The sequence below is a fragment of the Salmo salar genome, chromosome ssa10 (assembly GCF_905237065.1).
Source record: "Salmo salar chromosome ssa10, Ssal_v3.1, whole genome shotgun sequence".
NCBI classification, from domain to species: Eukaryota; Metazoa; Chordata; class Actinopteri; order Salmoniformes; family Salmonidae; genus Salmo; species Salmo salar.
The window spans coordinates 102,336,219-102,352,427 of NC_059451.1; the positions used below are offsets into that span (position 1 = coordinate 102,336,219).

Here is a 16,209-nt window from a genome sequence, read left to right on the forward strand (position 1 = left end):
CTTTATGGAAGAATGGTTTTAAGATCCTTCCCAATGTGTTCTTCAATCTCATAAAATATTTTTGAATAAGGCTCAGTGTCATTATCCTCTCAAGGGGAGGGTGCTGGAGTATTTAAAACAGGGGTGCCAATAATTTTGACCACAATTTTTTTGTATTACTTGTTAAACAAAATCTCTTTCTCTGAGCAAATGTATTAGTATGGTAGCGATCCTCGCCATATGAGCCACATTACAATTCCCACCAAGCTGGTAACGATTTGCTACATTGGTGTCAGAAGTGGGGTGGCGGGTGTGTGGCCACCGGACTGAGTAGTCGAGTTATGGGGACGTGCCTTCCCATTCAGAGGAGGCAGTGTAGCGATCCTCGCTGTATGAGCCACATTACAATTCCCACCAAGTGGGTTATGCCTATTGGCGCGATGCGTAGGGTGTTTGCCTTTTGCCTCGCTGGTCGCTACAGCATATTTTGCATACTATATAGCTCAGCATTTGTATTATATATTTTATATAGTCTTTTTTGCTCATCTTTATCAAGGTTGACAATAATTTTGCACCTGACTGTATACCATGTGAGACTCGAGAATTTGACAAGCTTTTATGTGTAGTGGAATCTTACAGCTTGCTCAAGTTTCTCCCATTTCAGTTTCTTCCAACACTTCATCAGTGTGTAAGGCACAGGAGGTTGGTGACCCCTTAATTGGGAAGGACACGCTCGTGGTAATGGTTGGAGCTGAATAATCGGAATGGTATCAAATACATAAACACATGTTTTATGCTATTGTAAACACTTAAAATAAAAAGATTATGGTCAGGGCGTTCAGGATTATTTTATGTGTATGTAGGACATATGTGTATGGTGTGCAGACCTGCAGAAGTGCAGGCTAGGCTCCTGACTGACTGCCCCGGTGTCATTGCCCCCACTTTGTTCTAATGACAGCAAACAAATTCTAATGACGGCAAACAAATATTACCTGTTCACCCAGGGGCAAGGGGGAATTATGATGTGTGCAGGGGCCCTATGTTATTTAATGTAATTCTATTTTATTCTATTCTACATAATCTTCAATTGCTTTTCCTTATACTGTATGACAAACTGACAAAACTGTGTAGAATCACTGACGTGAAAGAACTGTGTAGTTGAGAGTCATGGATATATTAGGGTCTATGGTGAGAGTATTGTCATAGCAACATTATTAAAATCTGTCCAATCTTTTCCTTCGTGATTATGTAGGAGAGGAGACTAGGACAGGACTCTTCGTATGTATACATGTTATGCAGTCTATTGTGATGACTTGAAAATAATCTACAAGATCACGTGAGAAAAAGTTAATTCAATGCTACTTCGGGAGGGCAGGAGGTGACTCAGAAGATTCCAAGCGAAGCAGACACACCCCTGCAAACACCCTACGGGGCCACCTAGAACTTCTGTCATCGCTTACACTCTACTGTATATAATATTTGCCGTCTTTCTCCATAAGGCACCAAAGGCAACTGGACCATTGTCACGATAACACAATGGGTTGTATACAAAGCTTCAGGCAATGCTGTGACCGGCCGAAAAATACCAATGTCCGAATTAGTCTTCCAGCAGTGTGTTTCGTATGGCAAATTGCCATGATCATCTTATTCGGCATTTTTATCCGTTATAACGAGGAATCCGACGCACATTGGATAGAGCATAAAACATCTAAGAACATATCCAGTAACATTGAGAATGACTACTATTTCAGATATCCAAGTAAGTGACCCAAAATTACCTGCTCTTTTGCTTTTGCTTTTCAATTTTGATTTATGTTTTCTTTTTATATTGGTTTATTATTTTGATATTATTTCACCAACCAAACATTTATGAAATAAAATAATTCTATATATTCGAAACAAGTCTTTGCCAATTTGGTTGTTTTATTTAGAAACGTAGGCTATTAGGGTAGTACTTTTCCATATTAAGAAAATGATTGAACACATAAGCCTATGAGAGCTGATGCTTTGCAATTCCATATGCTTATTTGTACTTGCATGGCAATGACCAGAATTTGAACATTATAGTTGAACATTGCATAAAATGATGAAATTAAACTTTTGTTCAGCAATAACATGTCATGTAATAGTTGTGAAAAATATAGATTATAATAGGCCTATTACCCAAGAGGTAGGATTTTTGTATATTCCAGAAATGTCATACTAACTTTCAATGATTTTCCACATAAACACACAGGTGTACAATATATTTCCAGTGGGCTTTGTCCCTCCTTCCTAAAGTTCTTTATCCCCCACACCCTCTCACAACAGGTGCATCTGCAGACTCCCTGATGCTTATATCATATGAAATGGCTAGAATTACAAGATTAATAATAAACATCAAGGCGGTACGTGTGTGTGTGTGTTGTTTAGCTTCAGTTCAATTCATTGTATAGAATCTTATTTCACCAGTTACAGAATTATGAGGGTGTGGTTGAATTTAGCTCAGTAAAGGTGTGGGTGTCAGTCCTACCGCAGGACCATCTCTTATAGGGTGTTGGATGTCAGGTGATAAATGATTTTGCTGTCACAGTCTGTTGTATAGAGACCAATCAAGCATGAGATCGAGGAGTAGGTCATTTGATCTCTGAAGTCAGTATGGGGACAATCTGAACTACGCAGGGAGTTTTCTTCAAGGGCCATATTGTTTGTCTGGTACAAATAGATGCAGTATTTGTAAACCTGATATTATATAAGAGTGGGTAACATGTAGGATCTTAATTTGATTACCCTGTTGCAGGGGAATCTTCCTGCAAGGCAGGACATTTAAAACTTGCAGTGTATTTAAGAAAAATATGTTTTATTGTCAAATACACCAGATAGGTGCAGTGAAATGGTTGTTGACAGGGTTAGCCATAGAGCAAATTAGGGTTAAATGCCTTGCTCATCAATTTTTCACCTTGTCGTCTCGTGTATTTGAGCCAGCAACCTTTTGGTTACTGCACTAACTGCTAGGCTACATTTCCACTTGTAATTTTGACTTGATTTTCCCTTATGAAAAATGTATCAAACCCTACAAAAAGGTCAATTTAATTATAATCCACATAATTCACATTTTCTGTTGCTGCAGGATTATTTTCCTGCTGTAGCAAACTACCTCAAATTAAGATCCTACATCTGTGGTAGTATATTAGGCTGTTGTGTACACTTTTTTTTGAGTAACTAATGTTTCACAGTGCGAATGCGACCTGTTGCGACCTGTTGCGACCTCCTCTGGAATGCACCAGACAGTTATGGCTGCTCATCTTGAAAATGATACTGGCTTGTTAATGCTAGTATTTATTCATACTGGTGTGTCCTGTGGATGTAGCCAATAGTCATTTCTTGTGGCCATATGATTATTTCTGGGCGGCAGGTATCCTAGTGGTTAGAGCGGTGGACTAGTAACCGAATGGTTGCCAGATTGAATCCCTGAGCTGACATGGTAAAAATCTGTCATTCTGCCCCTGAACAAGTCAGTTAACCCACTGTTCCTAGGCCATCATTGTAAAAAAATATGTTTTACCTTTATTTAACTAGGCAAGTCAGTTAAGAACACATTCTTATTTGGGGCGGCAGAGTAGCCTAGTGGTTAGAGTGTTGGACTAGTAACCGAAAGGTTGCAAGATCAAATCCCTGAGCTGACAAGGTACAAATCTGTCGTTCTGCCCCTGAACATGGCAGTTAACCCACTGTTCCTAGGCTGTCATTGAAAATAAGAATTTGTTCTTAACTGACTTGCCTAGTTAAATAAAGGTTAAATAAATAAATTCACTTGGATGATGACTTTCAAAGGATGATGAATTTCCAAGTCAGTGACAGGGTGTGTGTGCTCAGTCCCCTCCTGTACTCTCTGTTCAGTCATGACTGCATGGCCAGGCACGACTCCAACACCATCATTACATTTGCCGATGACACAACAGTGGTAGGCATGATCACCGACAACGATGAGACAGCCTATAGGGAGGAGGTCAAAGACCTGGCAGTGTGGTGCCAGGACAACAACCTCTCCCTCAATGTGATCAAGACAAAGGAGATGATTTTGGACAACAGGAAAAAGAGGACAGAGCACGTACCCATTCTCATCGACGGGGCTGCAGTGGAGCAGGTTGAGAGCTTCAAGTTCCTTGGTGTCCACATCACCAACAAACTATCATGGTCCAAACACCAAGACAGTTGTGAAGAGGGCACGACAAAACCTATTCCCCCTCAGGAGACTGAAAAGATTTGGCATGGGTCCTCAGACCCTCAAAAGGTTCTACAGCTGCACCATCGAGAGCATCCTGACTGGTTGCATCACTGCCTGGTATGGCAACTGCTCGGCCTCCGACACTACAGAGCGTAGTGCGAACAGCCCAGTACATAACTGGGGCCAAGCTTTCAGCCATCCAGGACCTCTATACCAGGCGGTGTCAGAGGAAGGCCCTAAAAATTGTCAAAGACTCCAGCCACCCTAGTCATAGACTGTTCTCTCTGCTCTACTTGCACTGCCCCCTCACCCCCTCTTTATACCACTGCTACTCTCTGTTGTCATCTTCCTCAAATAACCGGAGCCCCCGCACATTGACTCTATATCGGTACACCCTGTTTAGTCTCGCTATTGTTATTTCACTGCTGCTCTTAATTGCTTGTTACCTTTATCTCTTATTCTTATCTGTATTTTTTGAAACTGCATTGTTGGTTAGGGGCTCGTAAGGAGGCATTTCACTGTAAGGTCTACACCTGTTGTATTCGTTGCATGTGACTAATATAATTTGATTTGATTTGAATTTGTTTTCTTGTAAAAAATGTCAAATTAAGTATTTGCGTCTACCAAGTTCACAGTAATGTTTTGCATCCCTTTTTACCTGTACATTATTTATACATACTGTATATGTTTATGTATGGCCTCCGTACATCACCTTCTATGTTTTAGTCCGTATATTGTGTCTATGCCCTTGAGAATGCTCATGTTTTCCTTTTGAACATTGTAGAACTGCAATGTGAGTATCCCAAGAAGCTTAATCTTGAGTTTCGGTATGGTACGTTCTAGTTGAGCCATCAATGATTTTGCATGGGGGGGATGTACACATTGTAAATATGGGGCTTCCAGTATGGACAGAAACCAAAACTTCCATGTCAACAGCTTTCTACTTGTACTATGGGTATCTATGAGGTTATTTGTGTATACTGTATCTACACAGTTAGTAACACAGAGATGTCCTTGAACCATGTTTGCATCATTTTCACTCTTGACCATTCCAATATCCCCCATGTCACCCTCACTCTCTCACACGCCATGTTGTGAAACAGGGTTTTTTGTAAGACGGGACAATCACAAGAATTTTTTCTTAATAATAACAGCATTAGAAATATATACAGTGTCAGTCAAAAGCTTGGACACATCAACTCATTCAAGGGTTTTTCTTGATTTTCAACTATTTTCTACATTGTAGAATAATAGTGAAGACATCAAAACTATGAAATAACACATACGGAATCATGTAGTAACCAAAAAAGTGTTAAACAAATCTAAATATATTTTATATTTGAGTAGCCACCCTTTGCCTTGATGACAGCTTTGCACTCTCTTGGCATTCTCTCAACCAGCTTCATGAGGTAGTCACCTGGAATGCCTTTCAATTAACAGGAGTGCTTAGTTAACCTGTTAGGGCTAGGGGGCAGTATTGACACGGCTGGATAAAAAACATACCCGATTTAATCTGGTTACCACTCCTACCCAGTAACTAGAATATGCATATACTTATTACATATGGATAGAAAACACCCTAAATTTTCTAAAACTGTTTGAATGGTGTCTGTGAGTATAACAGAACTCAAATGGCAGGTCAAAACCTGAGAGATTCCTTTACAGGAAGTGGCCTGTCTGACCATTTCTTGAACTTCTTTTCCATCTCTATCTTTTACTAAGGATCTCTGCTCTAACGTGACACTTCCCATGTCTTCCATAGGCTCTCAGAGCCCGGGAAAAAACAGAATGTCGTCATTCCAGCCCCAGGCTGAAACACATTATCGCCTTTCTCAAGTGGCCGATCAAGGGACTCTGGGCTTATGCGCGTGACCCGACCGCCCCCGCCTTTGTGATTTTTTCCTCTGTTTGCCGAAAAGGAGATTCCCTGTCGGAATATTATCGCTTTTCTACGAGAAAAATGGCGTAAAAATTGATTTTAAACAGCGGTTGACATGCTTCGAAGTACGGTAATGGAATATTTATAATTTTATTGTCACGAATTGCGCCATGCGCACGACACTTCTTTACCATTTCGGATAGTGTCTGGAACGCACGAACAAAACGCCGCTATTCGGATATAACGATGGATTATTTTGGACCAAACCAACATTTGTTATTGAAGTAGCAGTCCTGGGTGTGCATTCTGACGAAGACAACAAAAGGTAATCAAACTTTTATAATAGTAAATATGATTATGGTGAGTGCTAAACTTGCCGGGTGTCTAAATAGCGAGCCCGTGATGCCTGGGCTATGTACTTAGAATATTGCAAAATGTGCTTTCACCAAAAAGCTATTTTAAAATCGGACATATCGAGTGCATAGAGGAGGTCTGTATCTATAATTCTTAAAATAATTGTTATGCTTTTTGTGAACGTTTATCGTGAGTAATTTAGTAAAATGTTAGCGAATTCCCCGGAAGTTTGCTAGTTCTGAACGTCACATGCTAATGTAAAAAGCTGGTTTTTGATATAAATATGAACTTGATTGAACAAAACATGCATGTATTGTATAACATAATGTCCTAGGGTTGTCATCTGATGAAGATCATCAAAGGTGAGTGCTGCATTTAGCTGTCTTCTGGGTTTTGGTGACATTATATGCTGGCTTGAAAAATGGGTGTCTGATTATTTCTGGCTTGGTACTCTGCTGACATAATCTAATGTTTTGCTTTCGTTGTAAAGCCTTTTTGAAATCGGACAGTGTGGTTAGATTAACCAGAGTCTTGTCTTTAAATAGCTGTAAAATAGTCATATGTTTGAGAAATTGAAGTAATAGGATTTTTAAGGTTTTGAAAATCGCGCCACAGGCTGCAAGTGGCTGTTACGTAGGTGGGACGCAAGCGTCCCGCCTAGCCCATAGAGGTTAACAGTTTTTTTGGTTACTACATGATTCCATATGTGTTATTTCATAGTATTTCATTATTCTACAATGTAGTAGGTGTGTCCAAACTTTTGACTGGTAAGGTATATAGATCAAAGTATCAGCTATCACACCTACCACATGAGGGAGGAGGATGTCTTCCCTGTAACGCACAGCGTTGAGATTGCCTGCAATGACAACAAGCTCTGTCCGATGACGCTGTGACACACCGCCCCAGACCATGAGGGACCCTCCACCACCGATCAATCCCGCTCCAGAGTACAGGCCTCGGTGTAACGCTTATTCCTTCGACGATAAATGCAAATCCGACCATCACCCCTGGTGAGACAAAACCATGACTCGTCAGTGAAGACCACTTTTTGCCAGTCCTGTCTGGTCCATTGACGGTGGGTTTGTGCCCATAGGCAACGTTGTTGCCGGTGATGTCTGATGTGGACCTGCCTTACAACAGGCCTACAAGCCCACAGTCCAGCCTCTCTCAGCCTATTGCAGACAGTCTAAGCACTGATGGAGGGATTGTACATTCCTTGTGGAACTCGGGCAGTTGTTGTTGGCATCCTGTACCTGTCCCACAGGTGTGATGTTCGGATGTAGCGATCCTGTGCAGATGCTGTTACATGTGGTCTGCCACTGCGAGGACGATCAGCTGTCTGCAGTCCTCATGCCTCCTTGCAGCATGTCTAAGGCACGTTCACGCAGATGAGCAGGGACCCTGATCATTTTTTTGTGTTTTTCAGAGTCAGTAGAAAGGCCTCTTTAGTGTCTTAAGTTTTCATAACTGTGACCTTAATTGCCTACCATCTGTAAACCGTTCCACAGGTGCATGTTAATTAATTGTTTATGGTTCATTGAACAAGCATGGGAAATTGTGTTTAAACCATTTACAATGAAGATCTGTGAAGTTATTTGGATTTTTACACATTTTCTTTGAAAGACAGGGTCCTGAAAAGGGACGTTTCTTATTTTGCTGAGTTTAGTTTCCATGTCTAATTCTTTGCCTTGGTAGAACTAGGATTATATGTAACTGACTACAACTGACCCTCTCTTTTCCCTAAGTGTTGATCTGCACCTTTTACTCTTCCCTACCTCTCCCCCACACACCACGCCTCGCCCTCTTTTTCCCCCAGGTTTCCAGGATGTCCATGTGATGATCTTTGTGGGCTTCGGTTTCCTCATGACCTTCCTGAAGCGCTACAGCTTCGGTGCCGTTGGCTTCAACTTCCTCATCGCCGGCTTCGGCCTTCAGTGGGCACTTTTGATGCAGGGATGGTTCCACTCTCTGGACCCAATGGATGGCAAGATCAAGATCGGCGTGGAGAGGTTAGAGTCCATCGGTTTTGGTATAACAGCGTTAAACTTGTTTCTTTGGATCTTCTGTCTTTTGTGACTAATGAGATCAGTGAATGCTGGTGTCGTATTTGATAGTTGAAAGTGATGTCACCACAGTGGTCACCTGGAAAGTGGAAAGTGAATATTGTATGGAGTTATATAAAAAAGCACTTTACATTGTATTGTAACTAACATAAGCAAACTCAACCCATCCAACAATGTATAGCCCTTCTGGCTGACCATTCACTGACTATAATTGGACAGATACTTCACATATTATGTATAACCTTAGGAATGAGTCCAATGTGAATTAATCAGTCATGCAGGACATATGCCTACATCATTGAAATCAATCTATAGAACAACATGTGTGGATGGAAACGAATCCTGTATGCGTGCATGGTGGGAGTGCCAGAGAGAACCTACCGTGATGCCAGAGAAGTGGAGGAACCGGTCTGCATTTGAAAATCCCTCATGTATCACCTGTTACTGTTGATCCTCCTGTCTTATGAGATATTCTGTCTGTGGACACAACAATGTGAGGGCAAACAAAAACACAGACTACATGTAATCACACATTTATGATACTGTTGAAGTATTGTATTAACAGATAATACTCTGTGTGTGTGTGTGTGTGTGTGTGTGTGTGTGTGTGTGTGTGTGTGTGTGTGTGTGTGTGTGTGTGTGTGTGTGTGTGTGTGTGTGTGTGTGTGTGTGTGTGTGTGTGGAGGGGGGTTATTTGAGATCATAGAAATACTGTGCGTAGAGGGGGTACAGCTCTGTGTGTGGTTTAATTTGTAACAAACTACTGAAGGATACAAATCGACCAAGTCAATATACTGTATCATAATGTTGGACTGGCAATTTAATAACAAGGTTCTTAAATTGTTATTAAACTATTGGCCTTTGAGGATGAAGTCATTGTCATTTTTTTCTGTGACCATTTTCAAGGGACAATGATTTGGTCATGCTACACTTTTAAAACATAGACACCAATATCCCGTTATTATTTGGGATACTTTAGTATTCTGTTTTTGAGTTGATGCATAAACATCCTATCCCGTTTACAATAACCATGAAAAGTATGTATCCCAGTTATGAGAAACCCGGATTAGATGCCTGGGATATGCTGATCTTAGACGGGATACTGTGGCATGTCAACACTTTATTCCCTTTACTATTGTTTTTCGTGGTCTGCGCAGGCTCAGTTTAGCATGTCATGGGTGTTGTGTTATGATGTTTTCATCTGATTGTCAAACCAATCACATAAAAAATATGCTATACCTGCACCGTTCCATCCACCATAATAATCCCATAATAATGTATTTTGCTGATACTCCTTACTGGACCATATAGCCTACTGGTTAAGGCTACTTTCACCACAAATTTATATATGTTTCTGCTTATAATTTCTGACATTTGGTAGGCCATATTGACATTTTTGACATTTGGTAGGCCATATTATAATTTCTGGCATTTGGTAGGCCATTTGTTTGTTAACTATAGTTAGATACATGCAGCTTCTCTTCTGTCATAACTTGTTGCCCCAGAAGACTAAATAAAATAGTGTTCACGAGAATAATTTCATACATCGATAGAATGAATGCATTATTAATCAAGTTAATTAACACTGCTAAAGTTGAATGTTTCATTTAGGGACCGGGGAGAAAGATTTGAAAGATTGTTCCAATGCAGAATGTCCAAATGTCATCAGTTTGACCGGTTTAAAGGAAATGAAAAGATGGAAAAATGATAAACACATTTCTGATAAGACTGGGTGCATATTTTATGTGGTTGAAATACTGTCTGCTTGCATAACAGTGTCAAAGATAACACGTAATTCGTATTTTCTCAAGAGATGCTTGAAAGAACGAAATCATATCTCACCACTCCTGTTCCCAAGACAAAATGTATATTTGTTGTATAATTTCACTGCAAGAAATGCATAATTCTGTAAGAGTTAATATTATATTATTTTACATGTGAGAGGTTATAGGCCCACAGTCAGTGTCCACATTTCAGTTACTATTCCATTTAACCCATATGAACTTCAATTAGGAATATTCTGTTTATTTCTGGGGACAGGGATACTCGTGAGCAGGATATCAAAGGTGCATGTAAACAGTTTATCCCAAATAAGCCGTTAAGCGGGATATGAGCTACTATCCTGAACACTGTGCACGTGTAAATGTAGTCAATGACCAAATTACAAAAGACAGCACAAACATATCTGGTACCAGGCTGACAGTGACCCAGTATACATTCTAATCCTACCCTGGTTCTGTCCTTCTCAGCATGATCAATGCAGACTTCTGTGTAGCCAGCTGCCTGATAGCGTACGGGGCGGTGCTAGGCAAGGTGAGCCCAGTCCAATTGATGGTGATGACGCTGTTTGGAGTCACTCTGTATGCTGTGGAAGAGTATATCATCCTCAGCCTCATACATGTAAGTCTTTAGTAAATAATAAAGGCTTTAATATTAAGTCCTGCATAAAACCTGCATACATGGTTCTCAAGAATGGCACACAGTGATGCTGTGTCATGGTACGTGCTTGTTTGATTGATTGAATGCATTTACCTTTACAATAAAACTTAATGGAATAGATGCAGATATCTATACTGAACAAAACTATAAATGCAACATGCAACAATTTCAAAGATTTTACTGAGTTACAGTTCATATAAGGAAATCAGTTAAATTAAATATATTATTTAGGCCCTAATCTATGGATTTCACATGACTGTGAATACAGATATGCATTTGTTGGTGATAACTTTTTTATTAAAGTAGGGGCGTGGATCAGAAAACCAGTCAGTATCTGGTGTGACTACCATTTGCATCATGCAGCGTGATGTATCTCCTTTGCATAGAGTTGATCAGGCTATTGATTGCGGCCTGTGGAATGTTGTCCCACTCCTCTTTTAATGGCTGTGCGAAGTTTCTGGATATTGGCGGGAACTGGAACACACTGTCATACACGTCGATCCAGAGCATCCCAAACGTGCTCAATGGGTGACATGTCTGGTGAGTATGCAGGCCATGGAAGAACTGGGACCTTTAAAGCTTCCAGGAATTGTGTACAGATCTGTGCATTATCATGCTGAAACATGAGATGATGGCGGCGGATGAATGGCATGACAATGGGCCTCAGGATCTCGTCACGGTATCTCTGTGCATTCAAATTGCTATCGATAAAACGCAATTGTGTTTGCTGTCCATAGCTTATGCCTGCCCATACTATAACCCCACCGTCATCATGGGGAACTCTGTTCACAACCCTGACATCAGCAAACCGCTCGCCAACACGGTGCCATACACATGGTCTGTGGTTGTGAGGTCGGTTGGATGTACTGCAAAATTCTCTAAAACAATGCTGGAGGTGGTTTATGGTAGAGAAGTTAATATTAAATTGTCTGGCAACAGCACTGGTGGACATTCCTGCAGTCATGCTGACTAAAGGAATGCTGCACCTGTGTAATGATCATGCTGTAGAATCAACTTTTAGATATGCCACACCTGTCAGGTAGATGGATTTTCTTGGCAAAGGACAAATGTTCACTTACAGGGATGCAAACAAATTTGTGAACAAAATTTGAGAGAAATAAGCTTTTTGTGCGCATTACAATTTTCTAGGACCAACCTTTTCTGGGACCAACACTTTACATGTTGCATTTATATTTTTGTTCAGAGTACATACGAATAAGGTGGCTGGTTTACTGGATATCATTCTACGTTATAGGCCAGGGATGCTGGTGGCTCCATGGTGATTCACACATTCGGGGCTTATTATGGTCTGTCCATCTCGTGGATGCTGTACCGGCCCAACCTGGACCAGAGCAAGCATCGGATTGGCTCTGTCTATCATTCAGACGTCTTTGCCATGATCGGTGAGGCTGAGCCATAATGGTTGACACTTTTCACATTTGCCATACTCATATTGGTGAAACTGTATCAAAATGTATCCATTCCTGCCCCATAGGAACCCTGTTCCTGTGGATGTTCTGGCCTAGTTTTAACTCGGCCATCTCGGACCACGGGGATGGGCAGCATCGAGCAGCCATCAACACCTACCTGTCCCTGGCCGCCACTGTCCTCACCGCCTTAGCCATCTCCAGTCTCTCCCAGAAGACTGGCAAGCTGGACATGGTAATGTAATGGACCCACATGGTGTGCATTACATACATTAGCCCGGTCCCAGATCTGTTTGTGCTGTCCTGCCAACTCCTATGATCATACCTACTAACTTTTTATCATGTACTGCATCTCCACTCAAGCTATTGGCCAACTCTTTTGTTCCTGTGTTCCAGGTTCACATCCAGAACGCCACACTGGCCGGGGGTGTTGCCGTGGGAACGGCAGCGGAGTTCATGCTAATGCCTTATGGGTCTCTGATTGTAGGGTTCTGCTGTGGCATCATCTCCACCCTGGGCTACATTTATATCACGGTAACGTAGAATATGGAGTTATATCGGTTTTATTCATGAGTTTTCTGCCTGAAACATTTCACTAAATGTGCTTACTGAATGCAGTGAAGGAGTATAATGGCTATTCGCTAGTATAATTGGGACTAGTTAGTGGCTTATGACTAGGCTACTCCTATTTGATTAGTGGTCATGTAGCTAGCTATCTTTATCCCCTCAGCCATTCATGGAGAAATATCTGAAGATCCATGACACGTGTGGCATCCACAACCTCCACGCCATGCCTGGGGTCATAGGGGGCATTGTGGGCGCCATCACTGCTGCAGCCGCCAGTGAAGACGTCTATGGCAAGGAGGGGTGAGTTCCCAGGTTACAACTGTATGCCCAACCAATGGCCTGTTATTATTTCAGTCTGCACCAGTTTTAGGCCTAATTGGCAGCTTTAAGGTGATGAACTCATCTGATGTCATTATTATGCACATGCAGTAGTGGCACAGAAGATGGGCAACAAGAATACTGCGGCAATGAAAAGAATGTCTGCTCAGTTGTTACCGCTTCTAAATTTGATATTTTCCTTAGACTTACTGATATAGAGTAACAATGTTGTTTTTTAAATAGGTTGATGAACACGTTTGACTTTACGGGGGAATGGATAGATATGGTGCCGACCCGGCAGGGAGGACACCAGGCAGCAGGGCTCTGTGTTGCACTCTGCTTTGGAATCGGGGGAGGAATCATTGTTGGTGAGAGTGGTGTCCCGATTAGGTTGGTGTGTGTGTGTGTGTGTGTGTGTGTGTGTGTGTGTGTGTGTGTGTGTGTGTGTGTGTGTGTGTGTGTGTGTGTGTGTGTACGTGCGTGTTTTCATGAGAACAGGTTACAAGATAGCTGCCAAGTTACTGTGGTATTGTAGTATTGTTTGGCTGGGGTGGTGTATTTGAATAATTTCTACATGTACTCAGTCGTGTACTCAATGTTGGTGAGATGAGGATGTTGTGTTTGTCCCCAGGCTGTATCCTGAGGTTACCGATCTGGGGGGATGCTCCTGATAACAACTGCTTTGATGATGAGATCTATTGGGAGGTGAGATACTGAACTAAACCATTAGTCTAAATAGCACGAAGACCGTGAAGCCATTTTGGAGCTATTTTTCTGAAGGTGATTTCTTAGTTTTTCAGTAATATTGTACCCCTTTTATTTTAACTGATTTATGTAATTGTTAAAGGGAAGTGTATGTTTCTGTCACTCCTGTCACTTAAAAAACAGTGTTTCCCTCATACTGTCACGTCCTACATGGAATGGTCAATACCAGTATTTAGCTATTAGCTTGTCTCCAGTCCAATAAGGGTTGCTTACTGTTATGTCTAAATGGTCTTTGGTTTGAAGAGGCTGAGGAAGGAAATGGCAGTGGAAACTATGTTTACCTCTTCTTTTACATGATATTGGAAGTTCTAATAAAAATGTTCCTATGATGATGATGATGATGATTTCTGCCCCCAGTTACCTGAGGATGAAGAGAACAATCCACCTACCGTGGAGTACAATAACCACATGCGGAACAAGGCTGTGTAAGTAGAATTTTGTGCAACAGTATGATTATGGATGTTGGATTATAAGGTTTTTGTTTCTTACACCTCATGGTACAGCATGAGAACTGCTTTGGTTCTCATAAGATGTGTTATGTCAAATATCATCAAGATGGCAGCAGACCACTGCTACATACAGTGTATGCCCTCCACTAGTTCAAACAATCCATGTTTGGGCCCACACAATACTGTGAATATTGTGGAGACAGCATGGCACCATCGCCTCCTTTGAAATGCTGTGGGTGTGTGTCCAGTGGCCTACCCAGATAGGGGTGTTCCATAGCTCTGCACGGGTGCTTTCTGAAAGTGACCTCTCTGAAAGTGACCTTGAAGTTATACAGTAGCTGTTGTGCTTGGCCTGAAAATGACAATGATACTGCTTTTAGAATAAGGGATTTTTTTTCTCTTTAGGAGGTGTTTGTCTATTTGATGTAAAACAATATAGAAAAAGAACAGGAAACAACTTTTTATTCCATTTAAGTGAAGCAATTTGAAAATAGAAAGGGTACTGGTCATAATTTATGAATTAGGCTGAGGCCTTGACATGATGATATCACGTTGGAGAAGCTGTGCAGCCTATATATTTACTTTAATTTGATGGTTGATGTTTAAATATATATTTAGGGGCTGTATCAGTATCACACAAAGGTTGTAACCTTAATGTAACCTTGTCATTTACAGAACAGAATCAAATTTATCTTTGGAACGGAGACAGAACTGACGCTAGAGCCTGATGTCCCCCCTACACTTTCAACTAATGGTCCTATCCTACAGACTCTTGCTGGACAGAAACCAGTCTTCTCCTCTTCACCACTCTTTATACTGTTCTGTTCATGGAATTTATAGAAACACTGATACTTGTTATCTTTAATGAAATCACATTGGAAAATAATAAAATAGCCAGATAAAAATGATGGTGTCATGTTTTATCACCAGTCAGACATATGTCGAATCACAAGCAGACCCTTAATCATTCACATTAACTGTAAAATAGGCTACTGTATGTGACTGTACACAATGTCTTTACACAGCCCACACCTCCGGTGATGCTGGTGCTCAAATAATTATTGCAGTTATCAGAATTTGTGGAGATTCTGTCCTTTTCGACAGGTATACCGTACGCCATGTTTTGTTTGTTTGTTTATGTTTTTTTAGGTCCCGTTGCTGGGGTGTTTCATAGGGGGGCCAAGGGGGGACCAAGAACCGTTCATGGGTGGCAATGGGAAATCCGCAAATTGGCTTAAACTATGATGTATTGAATAACTGTTTCAAATGGTAATTTTTGTCTGCCCTAATCTATTTAAATAAAACAATAATTCACCAAAAAAACTTGACTTGTCTCTTTCAACTAGCACTGACTTTGCTGATAATTACTTTATAATTATATATTTTTTAAAACCTAAACCTTCCAACTCTGCACTTCATTCAACTGACAGCTGGGATCCACTATCCACGATGGGTGTGATGAAACAACGAAAGCCCCATTCATTTTCAACAGAGGAAAAGAAAGTGGGCAGATGGACCGCTGGGCGATACGAGCATGCATGGGCAAGGGTGAACAGGATGGGATTTAAGTCGGGGAAAGTTTAACTTTATGCAAATACTTAGCGATATCGAGACCAATGAAAGCTCAGTATAGTTTCCAGCCACTACTACCTAGCATGTTTGCTAGCACACAAATGAGGGTGAAGCTAGCATGGCTATTTGAATTATCATTGTATTGTGGATCACGGCCATGAGAGAGAAGTCGCACTGTTCACTGCAGCTG

The 16,209-nt window shown here is 41.1% G+C and overlaps 1 protein-coding gene across 2 annotated transcripts; it reads left to right on the forward strand.

Annotated features, from left to right (window-relative positions):
• Positions 1-1,434: 1,434 nt before the first annotated feature.
• On the forward strand, positions 1,435-15,770 carry LOC106561281 (ammonium transporter Rh type C 1). Of its 2 annotated transcripts, none has more exons than XR_006757063.1 (11): positions 1,435-1,738; positions 8,236-8,428; positions 10,732-10,882; positions 12,177-12,324; positions 12,417-12,583; positions 12,745-12,882; positions 13,079-13,215; positions 13,477-13,623; positions 13,865-13,938; positions 14,356-14,423; positions 15,123-15,340. XR_006757063.1 is itself a non-coding variant. In XM_014125055.2 (11 exons), the coding sequence occupies exons 1-11, from the start codon at positions 1,516-1,518 to the stop codon at positions 15,160-15,162; spliced, it is 1,464 nt and encodes a 487-aa protein (XP_013980530.2). In that variant the 5' UTR covers positions 1,442-1,515; the 3' UTR covers positions 15,163-15,770. The 2 variants fall into 2 exon arrangements, 1 of the variants encoding a protein (XP_013980530.2); XM_014125055.2 differs by having other exon boundaries at positions 1,442-1,738; positions 13,477-13,601; positions 15,123-15,770.
• The last annotated feature ends 439 nt before the right edge of the window (positions 15,771-16,209 follow it).